This window comes from Macrobrachium nipponense, chromosome 18 (genome assembly GCF_015104395.2).
Source record: "Macrobrachium nipponense isolate FS-2020 chromosome 18, ASM1510439v2, whole genome shotgun sequence".
Taxonomy (NCBI): domain Eukaryota; kingdom Metazoa; phylum Arthropoda; class Malacostraca; order Decapoda; family Palaemonidae; genus Macrobrachium; species Macrobrachium nipponense.
In genome coordinates, this window is record NC_087211.1 from 24889204 (window position 1) to 24912946 (window position 23743).

At 49.0% G+C, this 23743-nt stretch overlaps 2 protein-coding genes across 2 annotated transcripts in view; both read right to left on the minus strand.

Annotated features, from left to right (window-relative positions):
- The window catches only part of LOC135196929 (protein deltex-like), a 333013-nt gene that overhangs the window by 273728 nt on the left and 35542 nt on the right, over positions 1–23743 (minus strand). The gene's annotated exons all lie outside the window — the stretch shown is intronic.
- Positions 1–23743, minus strand: part of LOC135196530 (uncharacterized) — a 35020-nt gene that overhangs the window by 1456 nt on the left and 9821 nt on the right. The window contains exon 5 of the mRNA XM_064223378.1: positions 10208–10309. Coding sequence (XP_064079448.1) covers positions 10208–10309 — 102 coding nt within the window. The remainder of the gene's footprint in view (positions 1–10207; positions 10310–23743) is intronic.

The window sequence follows — 23743 nt, forward strand, 5'->3', positions numbered from 1 at the left end:
TACTACTTAGTGAATGACTAGGGTGAATGTGGAGACCTACATCTCCACAGTGGAATCTGAGAGAAGTGACCTCTCACGATTCTGATCATAGAAAAAGTCCTTGATTACCCCAACCAGTGTAGACGGCTCTAATGAAAAAACAAGGATTGTACTGCCTGAAGATACACTTCTTGTGGGTTGGATCAGGGAGGAATTTTCTATTTACTCGGCGAGCTGAGCCGGTCAGGCGGGGAACAAGCGAAGTCTTCCATTATTCATTTTCAATTTGGGGTGAATAAAAAATAATTGAACACTTTATGAATTAGAAAGATGATAATGAGTCTAATGAGATATATCTCTGTCTGGAAATTCTCGCAATGGCAAATGTGGAGCAAGAGACATGGGCCTTACATGAGAATTCTAAGCCAACCTCAGAGACCTAAGGCTTTGATTGCAAAAGGGCAGTACTCTGCCACTTGCTCGACTCCTTATATACTGAGTTGCCTGGTAGTGCATTGCATTACATATGAGAGACAAGAGGACTGGAAGCAGACCTCTTTCATTCTCTAATGAAGAGAGCGAAGGTGAAGTTGTCCCGGAGGGAGACTTCTACAGTGATAACAGGACAATGAAGACAATTAGTTCAAGCTGAACTGGTTGTTCCTGAAACAGTAGCACTGGAGAGGCATTAAAACTTATCAGTACTATTCATCCTGAACAGATCGACGTATGTTCCGTAAGATCCTAAGATGGAACCAAAAAACAGTCTTTTTGGATTCAAATTCTGAGTGGACACCATAGAATTCCTCTTATTTCCTTGTTTATTTCAGTGTTAACCAGGAAGTACAGGGGAAAAAAAGAGGAGGATTGACTGTTCTTGCCTGCTCTCCTTTGAACTGGCGGTGTTCTCACTCTGTTAAACAAAGCATTCAATTCCTATAACTGTTTTCTTTGCACAAACACGAGCGAAAGTTAAGCGCAGTTAAATGCAGTAAAAACTGGCAAGAACTTGCCATGCCTTTCTATGCATCCATCTTCTCCATGATCCAACCTCACAAAGTGGACTACACAGAGGACCTACTTCTATCTCCTTTAGATGCCCTGTCCTGAGAAAGTGACATCGATCTTGGCACCTGAAGAATAGCCATTCCTGGTTTTCACAGGTGGGTCTGAGCTTGGTCCCTTCTCTTGGCTTATCATTAACTGGATGTACAATCCCCCCTGGAGGTTATACACGCGGAGAGACTTGTACAAGAGTACCCGACACAGCCCCAGTTCCATGAGCAGCACCCTTGGAACCAGCGACAGGAGAACGAACCTGAGTTCAAGCTCCTGGGGCTCCCGAGACACTATATTTTGGGGATAGTGTTCAGGTTCACGCTCAGGAAGGGGCAGATGAGCCAAAGAGACAGCCAACTGTTCCCTCCCCAGGGAAAGGATCCAGATCCTTAGAAGTCTCGAGGCGATAGGGGGCAGAGAAACTATTTTCCTCTTCTTAGGCCGTGGAAGACTTCGAAGAGGGAGGTGAGGAGGTGTCAGATGATGAAGACGAAGACAATGACCCCCATGAAAACACGCTGCAACATGGGAAGGGAGGGTGCTATGTCATGACAAGGGACAACACTGATCAAAAGCACAGAGTTCGTTCAGTAGAGCCGAGCACTCAGCTCGAGCTGAGCAGATCACCACTACATAATTATGAGTGGTAATCGTCAACAAAGAACTATCACTTCTTCCCAATTAACTGTTCCCCTTAGAGGCCTAAGCTCTATGAAGAAGAATAAAGAGGGATTATGTGTCTGCTGTCCTATGTGTTTGGACCCTAAGGTCCAAGACACTATAACGGTACTAGACCCTTCACCTAGAAGGTGTTGCATGCAGTACCAAGCTCTGCATAACTCCAAACCAGACTGAAGAGCGGACTCATCTGTGCTGGTAAAGGCTTGTCTTGCTATCCAAGCATTCGTGATAGTGAGCTCTCAGCGAGTGATAGAATTCGTAAGAATTCCCACGCTCGGTGAGATTGATTGATTGATTGTGTATTATATCTGGCGTAACAACATCTGGGTAATTGACACCAAAATAAATTAAATAGAAAAAATTACATTTTTAATAAATTTCGTATAAAAATATCAATAAATATTATAAAAATTTTATTCATATATATATAAGTTCTTACATAGACAATCTATGTATAATTTAAATTTGGTTGAGAAGGCCCGCCTCCCTCATAAAAATATATAACTGCTCTATATTACAATCCTTTCCCAGAATTGTAGCTAGGATAAAATTACCTATGTACTCTGTCACGACCCCAAGACAGGAACCTATGTCTCAAATTCCCAAGTCTGGGACATTCAACCAGCAAATGTCTCACAGTCAAGGGCATAGTACAGTTCTCACAAAATGGAGGATTTTCACAAGACATCAAGAACCCATGTGCGAGTCTTGTATGTCCAATCCTCAATCTGCACAACATTGTTTCTTGTCTCCTTGGCATGACGTGATACTGGGCAATTTTTTATTATTTAAAATATCCTCCCACTGGGACTGCCAACATTTTTTAACTCTCTGACCTACTAGAGGATACAAATCCCGATATGTTAGTAGGCACCTTGTGGGTTCTGGGGAGCTGACCGCAGACTTTGCAAGTTGGTCAGCTTTCTCATTCCCAGCCACCCCAACATGAGAAGGCACCCAAGAGAACTTTACTTCTTTCCCTCTTCTTTTTAGTAAAAGCAGCCATTCCAATATATCTAAAATCAGAGGGTTTAAAGGGTTAAAAGATTCCAGCGACTGAAGAACACTTCTTGAGTCACAATATATAATAAAATTACTTTCATTCCGAATTAAAACTTCCTTTAAAGCCTTTAAAATTCCATATAATTCTGCTGTAAAAATCGATGCAACTGATGATAGCCTGCCGCTTCCCTCTACATCAGGGAAGGCTACACCAAAGCCGACACCAGCATCTGACTTTGAGCCATCTGTGAAAACTGCAGTGGAGTCATCATGTTGCAGAGAGTTCTAAAAATAATGACCGCATGGCCTCACTGGACAATTCTGTCTTGGTAAAATTAAAGTATCTACAAAATTTTACCTCTGGAAAGTTCCAGGGGGGATTAACTGACTATTTTGCTAGTAAAATCTCGATTCTTGGCATATTCAATTCAAGGACAATAGAGTTTACTCTAAAAGCGAATGGATGAGGTTGCTTGGGGTGACTTTCGTAAAACTGCCAATGCCTTTCGTTTCTCATACAAATGCTGGTTAGACTTAGGTAGCCTCTGGAATCTATAACAGCTCCGAACCGGCAGACGTTTATATTGAAGATCCGGTGGCACCTCATCAGCATCTACAAGCATGCTCTTGGTGGGAGATGATTTAAATGCTCCAGTACACAACCGTATTCCTCCATGATGAATTGAATTGAGCATTTTAAGGCTATTTGGCTTTGCAGAAGGGTACACCTCACACCCATAACTTAATTTTGAGAAGACCAAGGCTTTATATAATCTCAACATCTAAGTTTGGTCTGCACCCCACGAAGTGTGAGACACGACTTTCAGCAAATTCATTGCTTTCAAGCATTTTGCCTTGATATATTTCAGATGTCGAATCTAGGTCAGCTTGCTATCAAAAATCAAGCCAAGAAACCTTGTTTCACCAACACATGGAATTCTCTGCCTATGAATGAATAGATCTGGATCAGGGTGGATTCCCCTTAAACAACAAAAGTGCATAGTTACAGTTTTACTGGCAGAAAATCTAAAACCATTAACCTCAGCCCACTTTACTATATAATCAATGCAGGGCTGAAGGCGGCGTTCAGCCACTGCCATCCTTGATGCTGCAAAGGAAATCGATAAGTCATCAACAAAAAGGGTATATGTTATATCTGGGGAAATTATTTTAGAAACCCCATTGATTACCAAGGCGAACAAGGTTACACTTTAAAACACTTCCTTGTGGTACTCCTTCTTCTTGATTGAACACATCTGACATTGTTGCTCCAACCTGAACCTGAAATATGATATTGTCATGATACAATAAAGTTTTATACATACTTACCTGGCAGATATATACTATTAAATGGCCCACCCAACCTCCCCTCAGGAGACAGGTGGAAGAGAAAATCTGTCTTAGAAAATGGGATGGTTCCTAGTTCTGCCACCCAGCGGCAGTGGCGGTAGATCACCTGACCTACCTGTAGCGTGTGCCGCGAAATTCGAATTTCTGTTGGGGACGACGGAGTGTATAGCTAAGTATATATCTGCCAGGTAAGTATGTATAAAACTTTATTGTATCATGACAATATCATTTTTATACATTCAACTTCCCTGGCAGATATATACTTAGCTGATTGGCACCTTTGGCGGAGGGTAAGAGACAGCTAATTACTGAATAGACAGGGAACAACATACGTTGTAGGTAACAAAAATATAAGAAACCTTGGTTCCTACCTGTGTCGGCGAAAGACTTCATGGCTACTGCCTAGGAGCTTACATCGCCTCAAGAGCCTCAGCGAGGTAGTGACCTCATGCTAAGAGTTCTTGATGGTCTGTCGATGGGGTCTTATCCACTTACTTGACAGAACCTAAGGATCTTTGTCAATGGGGTCCTATCCACTTACATGAATAAACACCTTGCCATATGGCATCATTAAGGAGCATAACACCGATCCCGATCACCTGATCCTAATACCGGGGTTAGTACTACGACTGAAAGGAGTTATACCCCCAACATCCTTTCAAACGACCATAAAAAAACTCAAAACCAAACAATCTTTTAGTTAAAAACAATATTATTTAAGGATCAGTACCAGCTCCCTGTCCCAGCACGGTAACCGCTGATACATAAGGTCCAAGAGAAAAACACTTTTCATAAGTCACTCTGACGTCTTTTAAGTAGTGTGGAGGCAAATACCGAGTTGCATCTCCAATATGTTGCTGCTAATATGTCTTTCATTGACGTATTTCTATTAAAGGCTAGGGAAGTTGCAATTGCACGGACTTCGTGTGCTCTAACCCTAAGCAGCTTAAATGTTTTCTCTTGGCATTTCATGTGAGCCTCCGTTATCACATTTCTCATGAAGAATGCTAATGCATTCTTCGACATTTGCCTCTTCGGGTTCCTTACAGCGCACCATAGGCTGTGATTACAACCCTGAAGTTGACTCTTTCTCTTCAGATAAAACTTCAGTGCTCTCACCGGACAGAGAGACCTTTCTGTTTCTCTACCCACAAAGGGAGGGAGGCCCTTGATTTCAAAACTTCTGGGCCAAGGCTTAGAAGGATTCTCATTCTTGGCCAAAAACAAAGGTTGGAAAGAGACAACAGCAGAATCTCCTCTAAAACCTACCCGAGAGTCTAATGCATGTATCTCACTGACCCTCTTGGCCGTCGCGAGGGTCAAGAGAAAAATGCACTTCCTTGAGAGGTTTCTAAAGGATGCCTTATCAGGTGGTTCGAAAGTATCCGAAGAGAGAAACTGGAGGACCACATCTAGGTTCCAACTTGGAGTGATAGAGGATTTAGACTTTGTAGTACAAAAGGATCGTATCAAATCATGGAGATCCTTATTGTCTTCTATGTTAAGGCCCCTGTTTCTAAATACACCCAAGAGCATACTTCTATAACCTTTTATGGTAGAAACAGCTAAACGTGATTCCTCTCTAAGGAAGATAAGGAAATCAGCAATTTCGGTCACAGAGGTATCGGAAGAGGACAGCTTCTTCGACCTACACCATCTACGGAAGACTTCCCACTTCGATTGATAGACCCGCAGAGTAGAGGACCTGCGGGCTCTGGCAATTGCGCTTGCAGCTTTTCACGAAAAGCCTCTCGCTCTGACAAGTCTTTCGATAGTTGAAAGGCAGTCAGGGAGAGAGCGTGGATGTTTCCGTGATATCTCTCGAAGCGGGGGGTGTTGTTGAGCAGATCTGTCCTCATGGGAAGAGATCTGGGGAAGTCCACCGTCCATTCCAGTACCTCTGTGAACCAATCTCGAGCGGGCCAATATGGGGCGATTAGAGTCAGTTTTGTCGCCTCCAAGGAAGAACTTTCTTAACACTTCCCCCAGAATCTTGAACGGGGGAAAAGCGTAGGCATCTATGCCCGACCAGTCCATGAGATAAGCATCTATTGCTATTGCTTTTGGATCTTCTACAATGGAGCAAAAGTTTTCTATCCTTCTGGAGAGAAACATGGCGAACAGGTCTATCTGAGGCTTCCCCCAGAGAGACCAGAGCTTTCGGCAAACTTCGGAGTGTAGGGTCCACTCTGTTGGAAGGACCTGGTTCTTCCTGCTGAGTTTGTCTGCTCTGACATTTTTTGTCCCTTGTACAAACCTCGTCAGCAATACAATGCCTCGTTCCTCTGCCCATATCAAGAGGTCTCTCGCTATCTTGTATAGTGTGAGCGAGTGAGTCCCCCCCCTGTTTTCGGATGTAAGCTAGAGCCATGGTATTGTCCGAATTTACCTGGACTACCACGCCTCTGACCTCCGACTCGAAGTTCTTCAAGGCTAGATGAACTGCCATAAGTTCCATTACATTTATATGCCAGGACACCTGTTCTCCTGTCCAGGTTCCTGACACTTCCTTCTTTCCTAGAGTTGCTCCCCATCCCGTTTCTGAGGCGTCGGAAAACAACACTAGGAGAGGGTTCCGAATCGCAAGGGATATGCCTTCATTCTTCTGAAGCGGGGTTAACCACCACCTCAGGTCTAATTTTATTTCTTGAAGAATGGGAAACTGATCCGAAAGATCCCATTTCTTTCTGTCCCACATTCTTTGCAGGTAAAATTGCAGAGGTCTCAGATTGAGCCTCCCTAGGGAAACTAACTGCTCCAGCGACGAAAGGGTGCCCAGAAGACTTAACCATTCCCTCGCTGAGCTTCGTTCTTTCCTTAAGAAGTTTGATACTTTCTCCAAGCCTCGAGCAATTCTGTCTTGCGATGGAAATACTCGAAAACCCTGAGAATCCATCTGAATCCCCAGATAGACAATGTCTTGGCTGGGGACCATCTGAGACTTCTCGAGGTTCACGAGCAGTCCAAGCGAGCGAACGAGATTCAACGTCGTTCCTAAGTCCTCCAAACATTGTTGTTTTAACTTGGCCCTTATTAGCCAGTCGTCCAGATAGAGGGATATGTTCACCCCCTCCAGATGAAGCCACCGTGCTACGTTCCTCATCAGGTTGGTGAACACTTGAGGAGCCGTAGACAGGCCGAAGCACATGGCCCTGAATTGAAAGACCCTTCCCTGCATCATGAATCGTAGATATTTCCTCGATGACGGATGAAGAGGGACGTGAAAATATGCGTCTTGTAGATCCAAGGAGGCCATCCAATCTCCTGGACGCAGAGCCGCTAGCACCGAGTTGGATGTTTCCATAGCGAACTTCTGTTTCTCTACGAATCGGTTCAGTGCGCTCACATCCAGGAAAGGTCTCCACCCTCCCGAGGCTTTCGGAACTAGGAACAGTCGATTGTAAAAGCCCTGAGAGTGTGGATCCGGTACTAATTCTATGGCCTCCTTGTCCAACATTTGTTCTACTAATTGCAGAAGGGTCTTCCTCTTGACAGGGTCCGCGTACTTCGCCGACAGTTCCCTCGGAGTAGACGTCAAGGGAGGTCTGTCCCTGAAGGGGATGAGATATCCTCTCCTCACAATTGAGAGGGACCAGTTGTCCGCCCCTCTCGACGCCCATTCTTCTGCAAAGTTCAGTAGTCTGGCGCCTACTGGTGTTTGGAGGACTTGAGGTTCATTTGCTTTTCTTGGTAGGTCTAAAGGCAGAAGCCCTACCTCTTCTTTCTGCTCCTCTCTTCTTAAAGGAGGATCTCGAAGATGAACTCCCTTGAAAGGGCGGCTTGGGGACCCGTGTCTCTTGTGGCAGGAACAGCTGTCCCTCGGCCTTTTGGTTGATTGAACCAGAAGGTCCTGTGTCGCCTTCTCGGTAAGTGAGTGAGAAATATCTCTCACTAACTGAGAAGGGAAAAGCTGGTTAGACAGAGGAGCGTACAGAAGGGACGACCTCTGTGCCGGAGAGACAGCTTTCGTAAGAAAAGAACTGAATACAGTTCTTTTCTTAAGTATTCCCGCCCCGAAAAGGGAGGCCACTTCTCCCGATTTGTCTTGTACTGCCTTGTCCATACAAGTCAAAATACTATTAAGGACATCGGGGCTCAATTGCTCATTGTCTTGTGTCCTCTTGGCCATCACCCCAAGGGACCAGTCCAGAAAGTTGAAAACTTCCAAAACATGGAACAATCCCTTGAGGAGATGGTCCATTTCAGACATTCCCCAAGTTGTTTTGGCTGACGAAAGAGAGTGTCTCCTCGACGCGTCCACCAGCGTTGAAAAATCTGCCTCCGCAGTTGCTGGGAGGGCGAGTCCCATTGCTTCGCCCGTCTCATACCATATACCCCTCCTCCCAGAAAGTCTGGAGGGAGGGCAGGTAAAGACCATCTTTCCCGCCTCCTTCTTGGAGTTCAGCCAATTTCCAAAAGACTGCAAAGCCTTCTTCATGGAAATTGTCGGCCGCATCTTCAGGAAGGAGGACGACTTTGAGGTTTTCGCACTCGTAAATAGCGACCGAGGAGACGGAGGAGCGGCAGGACTCAAAGAATCTCCAAATTCCTGGAGCAAAAGCGCAGCTAACGCTTTATAATCTGATAGTCCAGCCCCTTTCTGGTCTTCGGTGTCAGAGACATCTTCCAATGCCAGTTCCCCCGGAGAATCAATATTAGCCGAGGGAGAACATCTTTTCTCGCAAGGTGAAGGGCTCTTCGCAGAATCAGCTCCCTCCCGACAAGGGCAACGGCCGCCTGTGCGGCACCTAGAGTCCCTGTCCGGAGAATGCCGATCCTGAGAAAAAACCCGATCAACATCTAAGTCCTCCTGACAAGAATGACGGCCGCCTGTGCGACGTATCTCACTCTTCTCAGGAGACAGCTGTGCTTGCGGAAGATTTCCACCCGAAACGGACATATCGTGAACAGGACGACGGCCGCCTGTGCGGCACCTTTCGTCTCTGTCCAGAGAAATCCGCTCCTGGTTCAAATCATATAGACACACTTCCTGGTTAATTTCTCCGTATGAATCTTTTGAGGAAACTCTTGGCGCTTGGTGCTTAACCTTTGCCGAAAGTCTAGTTTGTCCAATGCGTTCGGACGTATCTGTCCGTCTCGGACCTTGTCGTCTGTCCGAGCTGTCCACATATGGAACTTGGCGCTTGGCTGGTGTCAATGCAGTACGACACTTCTGCCTGTCCGACTTGTCCGCTTCTGGCGTCTGGCGCCCGGACGGAGTTACCTGCGCACAACGTTTCGTCCAACCCAGGCTGTCCGCCTTGTCAAGGTTGTCCGCAATCGGTACGAGTCGTTTGGACATAGTTGTCCGCATAGGACATATCCACCTGTCCAGGCTGTCCGCGAATGGTGTCTGGTTGGCGCCGTCCGCGTAGGACACTTTTTCCTGTCCGAGTCTTCCAATTCTGACGCCGAGCGCCTGGGTGGTTCTGTCCGACTCGGACACTCTTCGTCATTGTCCGTATGTGGCGTCCCAAGCCTATGAGTTTTCATCCTTCTCTCTTTATTTCTTTCTGTACTCGTACGAGGCGTAGAGGAGATAAGTCTGGAGTCCGGAACGCCCGTCGGACGCGATCTCTTAACAGGAAGAAAATCGTCCTTTCTCCTCGGACGGTCTTTTTCCAATACTCCTACTAACGAGGAAATTTGTTCCTGCATTTTGCGTAGGATGTCCGTCGCAGTTTCTTCCTTTTCTTTGCTATGAATAGGAGAATGCGCTCTGGAAGGAGTAGGAGATTGTGATATTGTCCTCTTGGCTCTTTCCTCTCGTAGGGAGAATCGTCCGGGAAACGTTCCGGGCTCGAGTCCAACGTCGGAGCTTTCCAACTCCTCTTGATCGGACGCGACAGTTCGTCGGAAGTCCATCCACTTCTTCGAGGAGACGAATCGGATGATGAAAAGCACTCTTTTAGGATGCCTTTCCAATGGCGATCCTTGGCAGTCTGGGACGCTACAGATTCTGCCGAGGGGACGCCTGACCGGTGGGGATTCTCCGTAACCTCCATACGACTGTTGACATTCCTTCTCCTCTGGGCCTGGGAGCTTGGAAGAGGTCTAGGTCTGGGAGCGAGACAGAGCCGATCAGACGCACCCTCCACTACACTGGGGACACTTATGTCACTTTCCACATTCTTACCTTTAAGAGCTTGCATTTCAAGCTCCATCCTTTTTAATGCTGACTTCAAATTTGCAATCTCCGCAGCAGAACTTGCAACATCTGCTACGGGAGAGGTTGAAACTGCATTTGAGGAAGCAATTAATTGAGGGTTAGTTATACTAACTGGCTCGTTAGAGCGAGATCTACTCATGCTTCTAGAGACAGCCTTTCTAACCCTATCTCTCTCTAGTTTCCTTAAGTAGGAATCTAGTTTCTTCCATCCTTCCTCATCCATATTCACACATTCATCACACGTGTTATTTCTAGTGCATTCATATCCCCTACACTTCTTGCATACCTTGTGAGGATCTAACGACACTTTCGGTAGCCTCACCAAACAACCCTCATTCATACATCTTCTAACTTCGCAGCTAGAATCAGACATTTTTGAGCAAAATCCAAAGCCAAAATCCAAAAAACGTTCCACAAAAGCGTATGCCAAACCACAGATCCAAATACGTCACCAAAAAGACAGTCCAGAAGATCAACGGCGATGAAAAACGAAATCCAAGTCAGGAGGTAACAACAACGATGTTATGGCTACCCGCGACAGAGAAAATCAGTGTTAGAAAATGGGATGGTTCCTAGTTCTGCCATCCAGCGGCAGTGGCGATAGATCACCTGACCTACCTGTAGCGTGTGCCGTGAAATTCGAATTTCTGTCGGGGACGACGGAGTCTATAGCTAAGTATATATCTGCCAGGGAAGTTGAATGTATAAAAATCCAATTTTTTAAAAAAGCCTTAATAAAGAGGGGCAAATTGCCTCTCAGGTTGCATTCCTAAAGGACCCTCAAAATGCCATATCTCCATGTTCTATCATAAGCCTTCTCTAGGTCAAAGAAAAGAGTGATGTGATGCTGCTTGTTAGCAAAAGCTTCACATATTGAAGATTCCATTCGTATCAATACATCAGTTGTGGAGTGCATACTCCGAAAACCACACTGAGCAGGCGACAGATATTTACTTCTTTCCAAGTATATCTCAAAATCGAAACCGCTAACTCTTGGGAGGCCTGCAAGGCCATCCCGAGTTTCAGGTCAATTAAGAGAAGATACTATTCATCTCGGTCTCATTCCCATAGAGTTTACTACAGTTACGTGCCTACTACTCAGACAATTCAACTGATAACAGAAGCAGTATACGTAGAATATTTGTGGGTTCCTGTACATCAACCTCCAGCCTAAATTCTCTCTCATTTGAGGAACAAGAATAAGGACTGGAAGCGGACCTCCTTCAATCTCTAATGAAGAGAGCGAAGGTGAAGTATTCCCGAAGGAAGACTTCTACGGTGATAACAGGATACTGAAGACGACTAGTTCATGCCGAACTGGATGTTCCCAAAACAGTAGCACTGGAGAGGCATTCAAACTCTCGGAGCTATCCATCCTGAACGGATTGACGTATGTTCAGTAAGATCCTAGGATTGAACCAAAAACGTCGTCTCTCGGGTTCGAATTCCGAGGAATAAACTCACTGAATTTCTCTCATTTCATTGTTTCATTCTGATATAACCAGGAAGTAAAGGGAAAAAAAAAAGAGAAGAGATTGACTGTTATTGCCCATTCTTCTCTGTATCCCGGGGTGACAGCGTACTAAGGCGGCGACGGACCATCAGGTCCATCCAGGCCGAGCCCCTCCTGAGACACTCTTCCTTCAGCAGCAACACTTCCACGGGTAATATCATCGGGAATACCTGTTGCCCGGGTGTTTGGAAAACTCAGAAAACCAAATCACCCTTTGAACACTAGAAATTCCAAGGAATTCAATGGCTTAGCGAGACCCCCGAGTTTGTAATAACAATTACCGGGAATGTCTGTCTCGACAGTGGGTTGGAAATTACAGGAAAACCAAAACACCTGAGACACCAGGAATTCCAAGGAATTCAAGCATTTGGCGAGATTCCCAATTTTCGTAGTAACAATTATCAGGAATTCTCATCTCACCCACTCTGGACAGTGGTCTCGCCCAAGTGTTTGCAGATCGTAGAAGACAAAAACACTCGGAGAGTGCTAGAAATTCCAAAGAATTTTAAGTGCTCGACAAAACCCCCGAATTTTGTCAGACGATCATCAGGTAGTGGCCCTCCTTGATTCTCGTAGAAATTGAGGAGGAACAGGCAAGATCCTTCCTCAATAACGAGGACGTATGTCCGGTAGGACAGGAAGGTCCCTCGCAGTCCCCCAACGCTGAATCCTACAGAGAGCACTCTGCAGGATCCCCTCCCATTCACCTGGCCCCTCCTGGCGTAGCCATAGGAAGAGAGTGAATGGGGGAGGAAGACTGGATACTCTCGCTCTCCTTCCTAGCAGAACTAGCAGCCAGAGAAGTGAGTCACAGGCAGCCATCACTCTGCGGTGCTGGCCGCTCTTGGAGTCTGGGAAAGCATTACTGTCTGGAGAAAACACTTTCCGAGGAGGGTTACAAAACTCTTGTACTGCAGGTGAAACGTCTGCCACCACTGAGACCGGTCAGTCACCGTGACCGTCGTCTGAGTGAGGCTGAGCGAGCACCCGACAGGAGAGAGCCGATACTGTCCTCCAACGCGTCCCAGTCCTCGTCGAGGCTGAAACCTCTAAAGAGGTCTCTGCATGCTCGGTCCAGCGGGACCGTCACGTGAACAGCGGTGATGGTCACTCCGCAAGTCTAGGAAAGTGTCATTGTCCTTGCCAGCCCCACCCTTAATCTCCTCTAATCACTTGAGTGTATGACCTGTCCGGTCCTAAGACCTAACCGGGCACATAGGCTCTCATGGCTCGACCAAGAGAAGCACACTCCTCACGATACCCCCCCTGGTCACCTCACTCCTCCCGGTGTATCGCGCCAAGGAGGTTGAAGGGACAGGTGAGGTAGATCTGACGCTCCCGCTCTGTCTACTGGGAGAACCGGTGGACGAAGAGGGCTGCAGGTGATCACCAACCAGCGGTGATGACCAGTCTGCAGGTCTGGACGAGCGATCTCCCTGTGGAAAGCTCTGGACCGAGGATGGTAGCGTCGGTCTTGCGCCAGTGGAGCTGCTACCAGCTGTGCGGACCGTCCGATCACGTGGTGCGATCGATGGTAGGGTGACTGGTAGCGTCCACCAATGCGGCGAGACCGAGCACTGTCCTCACTACGCATCACAGTCCCAGAAGCAGCCGAAGCTGTTCCCGGGGACCTGGGGGACCTCCTCCCAGTCTTGCCTCGTGTACGGTCAGATGGGACGGTCACATCTACCTTAGGTATCAGGCGATCGCCGGTCTGGCGAGTCACCTGGGTGACTCTTACCATCCTTCCGCCTGTGTTTGGGTCCTGGCTGTGAGCGTACTCAGAGGCCTGGACCCTGGCTGCACAGTCTCCAGTAGGTGACCGTACACTCGGTGGAACCTCTAGAGTCAGGAACAAAGGTACCAGCACTGCTGGTACCTCTACGGTCCCCGTCTTTCTCTTCCCTGGGGAAGGAGAGACGGGCGGAACAGGAGGACCAGCGGAAGGAGGACCAGGGAGACCTCCTCCTTCCTCGGTTGGGGAGCCTCAGATGGAGAAGGCAGCAGAAGACGACGACGGAGACTAAGACAAAAAAGATGATAACAACACCTCCCTCTTCTTCTTCGCCAACTTTCTCAGGACAGCAGAAGGTTTTCCCATCCAGGGCGGGGCTGCAGTGGCTGCGGAAGCAGCAGGGCCCAGCGCAACCTGCGAAGGAGGACCTGATGGAGCAGCAGTGGAGAGAACACTTCCCGAAGAGGACTACGAACCTCACATCACCTGGGTGGGGCTGAGAGTGCACCTGACTGGATAGAGCTGATACTGTCCTCCAACTCGTCCAAGTCCTCGTCGAGGTTGAAACCTCTCAAGAGGACTGGATGGGGAGCCTCCACCAGTCTCTGTGTGGATGGTCCTGCAGGACCGTCACGTCAACCCTGCGAACTGAGCAATCACTACTAGAGCGATCACCGGCAAGGACCGAGTCACCTCTGAGCGACTCGCTCCTTTCTTCCACCCCTTGACCGAGTTATGAGGGTGAGCAGACTCGTTGTAAATGACTCTGGACCCACGCAAATCTGAAGACTATGTGCACTCGGGGACTTGCGAACGAGCGCCCGACACGGAACTAGTCTTAGGGGCAGAACCTCTAAGACTAGTAGCAGAAGTGCGAACCGAAGTTTGCGCTTCTATGACTCCCAACACGCTAGACCCTGGGGACAGCATGACGGTTCCTGTTCCCAAGGAACGGGAGAGCCAGCAGAAGATCCAACCGCCTCCTCAGTTTGAGGAGACAGATCCTTAGAAGTCCCGTGACGAGATTTCTTGGGGGAGACTACCTTCTCCTTCTACAGCAAGGAGCCTTGGGAGTCGAAGGGGTGGAGACTGATGAAAATATGATGATCTCGAAGAGGAGGATGACAACACATGACGAACTCTCTTCCTCTTCGATTTCTCAATTCTGCGAGACTTCTACCATCAGGAATAGTTAATCATCACAGGGCAGCGGCGAAAGCTTCGTCCAGTGATGTAACTCCAGGATAGTAGTGGTAAATGAATATGATTACCAGCAGGGGATCAGTACACACACTCAAGGATCAGTATCACAGCATGCTGAGAGTCACATGTACAATTCCAAGGTTAGGATAACCAATAAGAAGAGCTATCCAACCAATACTGCTGTAAACACAATCACCAATGTTAGTCTGTAAAATAAAGAAAATGATATTGTAATGATACAATTAAGTTTGTTCATACTTACCTGGCAGATTTATATAATTAAGTACCCACCCACCTCCCCTCAGGAGACAGTGGAAATAAAAATTATGAATAGAAAATGGGAATGGTTCCTGATACCCGCCTCCCAGCGGCGGAAATGGGTACTAACCACCTGACTCCCACTACGTGTGTCGTAAGTTTTAAATTCTGTCGGTCGTCGGAAATTACAGCTATATATAAATCTGCCAGGTAAGTATGAACAAACTTAATTGTATCATTACAATATCATTTTGTTCATGAAACTTACCTGTCAGATATATATATAGCTGAATCCCACCTTTGGTGGTGGGAGAGACAGAATAGAAGATTTAGGAAACACATATATGCAGATAATTGATATCTTGGTTCCTTACCTGTTAGCATAGCTGGCTTCGTGATTACCGCCACGTAAGTCTGCTTGTGCTACTAGAGTTGCCAGCAAGGTAGAGACCTATATAGCTGGTGCACTCCAGATGATCTGTCAACAGGGGCGAGACCACGACGTGACTAGACCATGAACCATACCGATGAGGGCAACGAGGTAAAAATACAACCACCTGGCTTAGCTTACCAAAGGTATCCCACTTAAACTAAGCTAATGGTGAAAACCATCGGCGCTGTGCTCAGACCGAAGCAGAGTGCCCTGAACTGGAATACTTTCCCCTTCAGGACAAACTGCAGGTATTTCCTTGATTGGGGATGGATGGGGACGTGAAAATACGCGTCCTGGAGGTCTAGTGAGACCATCCAATCCCCCCGGTCTTAAAGCTGCCAGCACAGATTGAGGTGTCTCCATCTTGAATTTTTGCTTTGTGACGAAGAGATTTAGGCTGCTGACATCGAGGACGGGTCGCCACCCCCCCGACTGCTTCGGCACTAGGAACAGACGGTTGTAAAAACCTGGAGAATCCAGGTCGAAGACCTGTTCAACGGCTTGCTTCTCGATCATTTGATCTAGCAGATCGAAAAGCAGTTTCTGTTTTTCTCCTCAATACGAAGGAGACAAATCCTTTGGTGTCGAGGACAGCGGGGGCAACTTCATGAACGGAATTCTGTATCCCTTCCTCACGATATCTAGCGACCAAGGGTCAGCATCTCTCTCTTCCCAGGCTTTCGCGAAAAGAAGAAGTCTGGCTCCTACCGGCGGCTGAAGGACTTCCATATCACTTCCTACTCATAGAAGGAGCAGGGGTTTTGCCTCTGGAAGAGCCTCTTCCTCGAGAGGCTGGTTTCGAGGAAGATCCAACTCGAAAGGGCTTCGGTTTCTTGGTAGAAGAAACCCCAGAAGAAGAAGTACCTGCTGGTCTCCTTGAAGACTGAGCTAGAAGATCTTGCGTAGCTTTCTCCTGAAGACTCGAGGCTACGTCCTTAACCATAGTCTGGGGGAAGAGATGGTCTGAAAACGGAGCGAAGAGCAAATCCGCCTTTTGCGCTGGAGAGACGGATTTGGCTGTAAAGTTACAGAAGAGTGCTCTTTTCTTGAGAAGCACCGTGCTAAAGTGAGTAGTCAACTCCTCAGAACCATCCCTGACGGCCTTGTCCATGCAAGACAATACACTGGACAGCTCCCCCAGACTAATGGTATCAGAACTCCTGGACCTGTCATCCAAAACTCCTAGACACCAGTCGAGAAAGTTAAAGACCTCTAGAGTCCTGAAGAGGCCTTTTAGATGGAAGTCCAACTCGTTATGAGTCCAAGAGACTTTCGATGATGACAGGAGGGCTCTTCTGGAGGTATCCACAATGCTCCCAAAATCACCCTGAGCAGAGGCTGGAAGTTTAACGCCGACGTTCTCTCCCGTCTCGTACCACATGCCCCCTTTCCCGCAGAGTCTTGAAGGTGGCAAAGCGAAAGAGGTCTTGCCTGACGCTTTCCTCTTCTCCATCCAATCGTGGATTTTGCGGAACGCTTGCTTTGTGGAAAGCGACTTCTTCATCTTGACAAATTCCGATGCTTTCGACGCTTTGAATGAAGAAAATTGAGAAGGAGGAGTACGAGGGGCTTCAGGTTGAAACGTTTCTCCAAACTCCGACTGGAGAAGACGCGTCAAAACCTTGTAATCCGATGAGACAGGAGCCAACTGCTGCTCTTCCTCTGTTTCGACGAAATCGTCACTAACTCCCTCTTCAGAAACTGGAGAAGTTGGAGGGAGTACTGAAGAAACTCGACGAACAGGTAGGGTTCCCTCTTCCACCTGTGCTTGCGTTGGTGAGGAACTGGCGTCCAAAGGCGCGCGCTTGGCGTCCGAAGCCACACGTTTGGCGCCGACTGGTGTGCGCTCGGCATCTACTAGTGCACGCCTGGCGTCCACTGGCGCACACTGAGTGTCCACTAGTGCGCGCTTGGCGTCCACTGGCGCGCGCTGAGCGTCCGCTAGCGCGCGCTTGGCGTCCACTGGCGCGCGTTTGTCATCAACAGGTGCGCGCTTGGCGGCAACTGTAGCACGCTCCACTTGCACAGAAGCGCGCTCAGCGTCCGCCGCTTGCTTCCGAACATCAGATATCGTGAGAGCGGGTAAAACCGCTTCGCGAGAGCAAGAAACTAATTTCTCACCTCCTCTAGAGAGCCGCTGGGGAGCAGAACGAACTCTAGAGGGAGACTCAAATGGAGAGAGAGGCGAGGGAGGAGAAGGAGAGAGAGAAGGTCTTGACTGCTTCACAGGAAGCCCATCATCCTTCCTACGACGACGCGGAAGAGACTCTCTGGAAGCAAGAACGTCCTGAAGTTGCTGCTGCAGTGACTGAAGCATCTTCTTGGTTGGTGAATCCTCCTGTTCTGGGGAGGGACTGATCCTGTGAGCGGGAGAGTGGCGAGGGGACGCCTCCCTTCTCCTCCCAGGAACGGCCTCTTCCCGAACTCTGGAGCGACTGTATCGCTCGAACGAGTTACCCGAATCCAGGTCCAAAGAATCCCTACGCCTTTTCTGCGGTGGGAAAGCGGCAAACGCACTATCCGGAGAAGAGCGAAGTTCCGGAGAACTAGGACGTGAAGCGTCACGAACACGCACAGTCCTTTTCAAAGGACGAGAAGCACCATGAGAACTCCACCCTTTACGTGGGGATGAAGCCTCCAAAGACGAGAAACACTCCTTGAGGAGACGTGCACGCGCACGCTCCTTGGCAGTCTGGGGATTTTCATCAGAAACTGCCGAAGGCACGCCAGATCGGTGGGGGTTCCTTGTAACCCTCCTTCGGCTTTCGACATGCTCTCTCCCCGGGTCCTGGGAGTCAAGCAGAGGTCCCGGCCTAGAGGCGAAATAAGGCCGATCTGGCGCACCCTCCACTACACAAGGGGTATCACTGCACTTCTGCACTTCACTTTTGCTTTCACGAGCCAACACTTTCGATTCTAAATTGCGAATCGACTCCAAAATTAAGGACAAAGTATTACCTTCTACCGACACTGTTTCAGGGCCCGAAGGCAACACTACAGGGTTAGGAGAATTAACAGAAGGAGGGTTAACAGGAGAAACATTAATTTCTTGCATACCCGAAACACTCCTAGAGGAAGACCTCCTTAACCTATCCTTCTCAAGTTTCCTAAGATAGGTTTCATACGCCTTCCACTCAGAATCTGTTAACCTTTCACACTCCTTGCAACGGCTTTCATACGCACATTCATGCTCCCTGCAACCTTTCCATACAGTATGGGGGTCTACTGAAGCTTTCAGTAGCCTACCTCTACAATCAGTCTTAGAACAAAATCTAGCGCTAGCTGAACTAGACCCTGACATTTTATCCAAAGAGAAATTCAAGCCAAAATCAATTCAATCCACTAATAACGTGTGCCTAGCGACCGATCCAAGTCAATTAATCCAAAAAAAACCAAGAGGGATACTCAAGTAGCCAAGTTTCCAAATCCAGACGGAGGTGCTGTAAACAGATGTTCACAACACCGGCGACAGAAAAATTATGAATAGAAAATGGGAATGGTTCCTGATATCCTGATACCCGCCTCCCAGCGGCGGGAATGGGTACTAACCACCTGACTCCCACTACGTGTGTCGTAAGTTTTAAATTCTGTCGGTCGTCGGAAATTACAGCTATATATATATCTGACAGGTAAGTTTCATGAACAAATTATGATTTAAAGTAATAAGGATAGTCCTCTCGCATCCAAGGGCACTGCTCTCAGAAGTGGGAGGAAGTCCCCCAAACACCAAGACCACACGCCCCCTCTTCTACCTTCGTCTGATAGCTAGTGAAAGGATGAAGGAGAAGAGAAATTACCAGAAAAAACAAAACAAAGGACAAACCTCTTTAGTTCCCCTCGGCAATTCCCAAAGCGTAAGCGTAAATTTTGGATGAATACGTGTATCATTACACACACTCGAGGATCAATATCAATCACGCTAAATACATGTCTCGTCCTCACGTTAAATGTGGCAATTTATAGAAAATTGCATTTTTCCTAACTATACAAACCTGAGGTCCTTTAACAATAGGAAGGTAACTAGCGGCAGCTGGAACAGTTGTAAGCTTCGAACAAGGGAGTTCGGTAGTTAACTGCTTGTCCGACAGTGCGCGCCCCGCACGACTGGGAGGTGAAGAATCACTTTTGCTTTAGGCCCAGGAAAAACGCAGTGGGGTGGCATGAGATGGGACTATGTGTAAAGGACCTCAGGTTTGTATAGTTAGGAAAAATGCAATTTTCGACAAATTGCCATTTGTTCCGATACGTAATACAAACCATCGGTCCTTTAACAATAGGAAGACTCACTTCTTGGTGGGAGGAATCTAAGTCTTAAGAACAGACTGGTGTTCGCCAAACCTTGGATTCCCTCCCTGGTCATAAGAGCAGAGGGAGGGATCCTAGCCTCTGCCCAATTGATCGGGGTATGTACCGCAGGATCAATGGTCAGACCTCTGGACCCAAGTAATAAGAGGGAGGCAAGCGTACCTCTTAAAACTAGCAAGCAAGAACTTGTTCCTATTGCAAGAGGCAATATAAAGTCATGGGTTTGTTTCTTGTTGGCTTCCACTTCCCCCCCCACCCCCCCTCCCCCACATATTCACTCCTATCCCTAATGAAAGGGATAGGATGGGGCTCAGTCGAGTAGCTTACCTGCATCTTCTCCTTCTTCCAGCGGGTTACCAACCGCGTCCCTCTGCCCACAAGTAGAGGGGAGAAAAAGATGGGGAAGAGAAGCCAGTCACACTCTCATTCACTCATCCATTCTTGCAGTCACACCAGGATTCGATGCTGTTCTGCCTGCTTGGGTGATGGGTAAGCTACACAACATGTTGAGCAGCCACCATGGGTCCCAAGGAAAAAGTATCCACGGACCTGTGGGCAATATCCCGAAAGTAGGAGAAGGTGAACGTGGTCTGGTTGGACCAAACCCGCCTTCAGGACCTGCACCACGGAGAAGTTCTTGCGGAACGCAAGAGAAGGACCAATGCCTTTGACTTCATGGGCTCTCAGACGAAGGGTACGGATGTCGTCGCTACCATCAGCTTCGTACGCCCTCCTGATTACCTCACGTAGCCAGAAAGAAAGTGTGTTCTTGGGTACTTCTTTCTTGGCCACCCCGGTGCTAACGAAGAGGCGTCGACACTCAGGCCTGAGGTGACGAGTTCTCTTCAGATAGCGCCGTAGCGGCCTCACAGGACAAAGCAGCATCTCATCCGTATCGTTGTCGGTGAAATCCATTAGGGAGGGGATTGTGAAAGACTCGAACCTGTTGTCAGGGATCGACGGATTCTGAGTCTTAGCTACGAAGTTCAGGACGAAATCGAGCGTCACAGATCCCCATCTCCTGGTATGTTTAATGTCGAAAGAAAGACCATGAAGTTCCCCTACTCTCTTTGCCGATGCCAGGGCCAGCAAGAAGAGGGTCTTGAGGGTCAGATCCCTGTCTGACGACTCTCGGAGTGGCTCGAAGGGTCTTCGAGTTGGCTCTTAAGGACAAGAGTCACATCCCACCCCGGGGGCCTGAGTTCCCTGGGTGGGCAAGACCTCTCAAAGCTCCTCATAAGCAAGGAGATCTCGAACGAGTCCGAGATATCCACTCCCCTCAGTTTCAGGGCCAGGGCCAGGGCCAGGGCGGCTCTATATCCTTTGACTGTGGGGACGGGGAGGAGCTTGTCTCAGCGAAGAAAACCGAGGAAATCCGCTACCTGCTGAAGAGTGTCTCTGAGAGGAGATAGACCCTGTCTACGACACCAACCACAGAAGATGGCCCACTTTCCCTGGTACACAGCTGCAGAGGACTGTCTGACGTGTCCAGCCATCTCTGTTGCTACGCTGCGAGAAAAGCCTCTTGCTCGCAAGAGATGGTGGATAACAGCCAGCCGTGAAGATGTAGAGACTGGACTGTCCGGTGGTACCGTTCTACATGTGGCTAGACGAGAACGTTGTGCCAAGGGGGAATCATCCTGAGATTCGGGGGGGCCAGCACTCGGCTGATCACCTTGCGAATCAGGCTGAACGGGGGAAAGGCGTAAGCGAAGAGGTTGTCCCATGGGTGTTGAAGAGCGTCCTCTGCAGCTGCCCATGGGTCTGGCACGGCTGAAAAGAAAACCTAGAGTTTTCTGTTGTGCCGGGTGGCGAACAGATCCACTACTGGACACCCCCACAGGTTGAAGAGCCTTTCCGCCACATCCTGGTGTAGAGACCATTCAGTCCCTATCACCTGATCCTGACGGCTGAGCTTGTCTGCTACTACATTCCTCTTGCCTGGAATGTAGCAGGCTGACAGCTCTACCGAGTGAGCCACGGCCCACTCGTGCACCTGCAGCGTCAACTGGTGCAACGGGAGGGACACTAGGGCCCCCCTTTTTGTTGACGTATGCCACTACCATGGTGTTGTCGCATATCAACACCACCGAGTGTCCCATCAAGCGGTCCCAGAACTCTTGGAGAGCGAGGAACGCTGCCTTGAGTTCCAGGACATTGATGTGAAGGGGCTTGTTGTGATGGTCCCACACACTCCAGCAGCCAGCAACTCCTCCAGGTGTGTGCCCCATCCCTCGGTGGATGCGTCTCAGAACAGCAACATCTCCCGGGGGGGGCACTCCTCTTAAGAGATTCCTGTCGTCCAGCCACAAGGCTAGGTCCTGCCTCACCTCCTCCATGAGGGACACGGGGAAGTACGGTGGGTCCTCTGCCTGTGACCAACTCTCCTTTAGTCTCCACTGAAGAGACCGCAAGTGAAGACGCCCGTGAGGGACTAACTTCTCGAGTGACGACAGGTGGCCGATCACGACTTGCCATTGCTGAGCTGACTGTTCCTGCCAAGACAGGAACAGGTCGGCTGCCTCCCTGAATCTGCTGATCCGCAAGTCTACGGGGAAGACTCGCCCTGCTACCGTGTCGATCAGCATACCCAGGTACTTCATCCTCTGTTTGGGTTCGAGATCGGACTTCTCGAAGTTCACCACGATCCCCAGATTGCAGCAGAACTCGAGAAGTCAATCCCTGTCCCGTAGCAACTGCGAGTGGGAGCTCGTCAGGACTAACCAGTCGTTGAGATACCTCAGAAGACGTATCCCGGACGAGTGGGCCCAAGCAGACACCAGCGTGAACACTCGTGTGAACACCTGTGGGACGGTTGAGAGACATAAGCAAAGTGCCCTGAATTGGTACACCGTCCTGTCGAGGATGAAGCGGAGGTACTTCCTGGAGGATAGATGGATGGGTATCTGGAAATACGCGTCCTTCAAATCCACTGAAAGCATGAAATCGTTCTCCCTGATAGAGTCGAGCACGGAACGTGCCATCTCCATCGTGAACCGAGACTTGCGAACAAATCGGTTCAGGGGAGAGAGATCTATCACCGGGTGCCAGGCCCCCCCGTAGACTTCTCCACCAGGAAAAGGCAGCTGTAGAAGCCCGGTGACCGAACCCTGACGAATCTCCACAGCGCCTTTGCTCAGCATGGTCTTGACTTCCTGTCGGAGGGCTACGTCCTTTGATGTTCCCGGAACGTAGGTCTGAAGATGGACCGGGTTGGAGGTGAGGGGTGGTCGAGATTCGAAGGGTAGCAGATATCCCTCCCGAAGGACGTCTACTATCCAGGTCTCGGGACAGTAGCGCTGCCATGTTGCCCAATGGCTCGCCAGGCACCCCCCCACTTCCGGCAGCAGGTGAGGGGGAACGCCGTCCCTAGCATTTCCCGCCTCTCTTCGACTTCTTCCCTGCCCCTCCTCGTGGAAGGGAGGGCTGGGAGGGGGGCTGATAGCGACCTCCCCTGGCAGAAGTCGAAGGCAGAGTCTTTCCTCGGGGCTTAGACGAGGCAACCGTCTTAGCAGCCAACGAAGCGCTAACCAAACTCTTAGGCTTGGCCGCAGTTGATCGAGGCTGCCCAGAAGCCTTCGAAACATCTTTCCACCGCAGCGTCCACCATCTCTCCTGGGAAGAGAGAGGAGGAACTCCGTACTACAGGTCCATTGCGAAGTCATAATGCCGCCTCACGCCCAGCCGCCCTGGACACTCGGGTAAGGACTGCACACCTAAGTACCAGGTTGGCCCACAGGTTTACCGTCTGGTGGGCGAGGTAGGAGATGGCCCTACCCCCAGACTGGCAAAGTCTCCTGAAAGCCGGGTCCCCTTCGGGAGTAATATTCCCGGAGGTGGCCGCGACCTTGGACACTGTTAGGGACCACAGGTCCAGCCAGGAGACTGCCTGGAAAGCCGCCATGGCGGTGGATTCCAGGGCAAGTGCCTCCTGCTGTGAGAACCACAGGTTCTCCAACAGGAGCTGCTGCAGAGACACTCCCGGAGTTAGCCTAGCTAGCTCCGGGTTAACCTGTTTGGGCGGCATCGGATACTCGGATGGCACATAGAATTTTC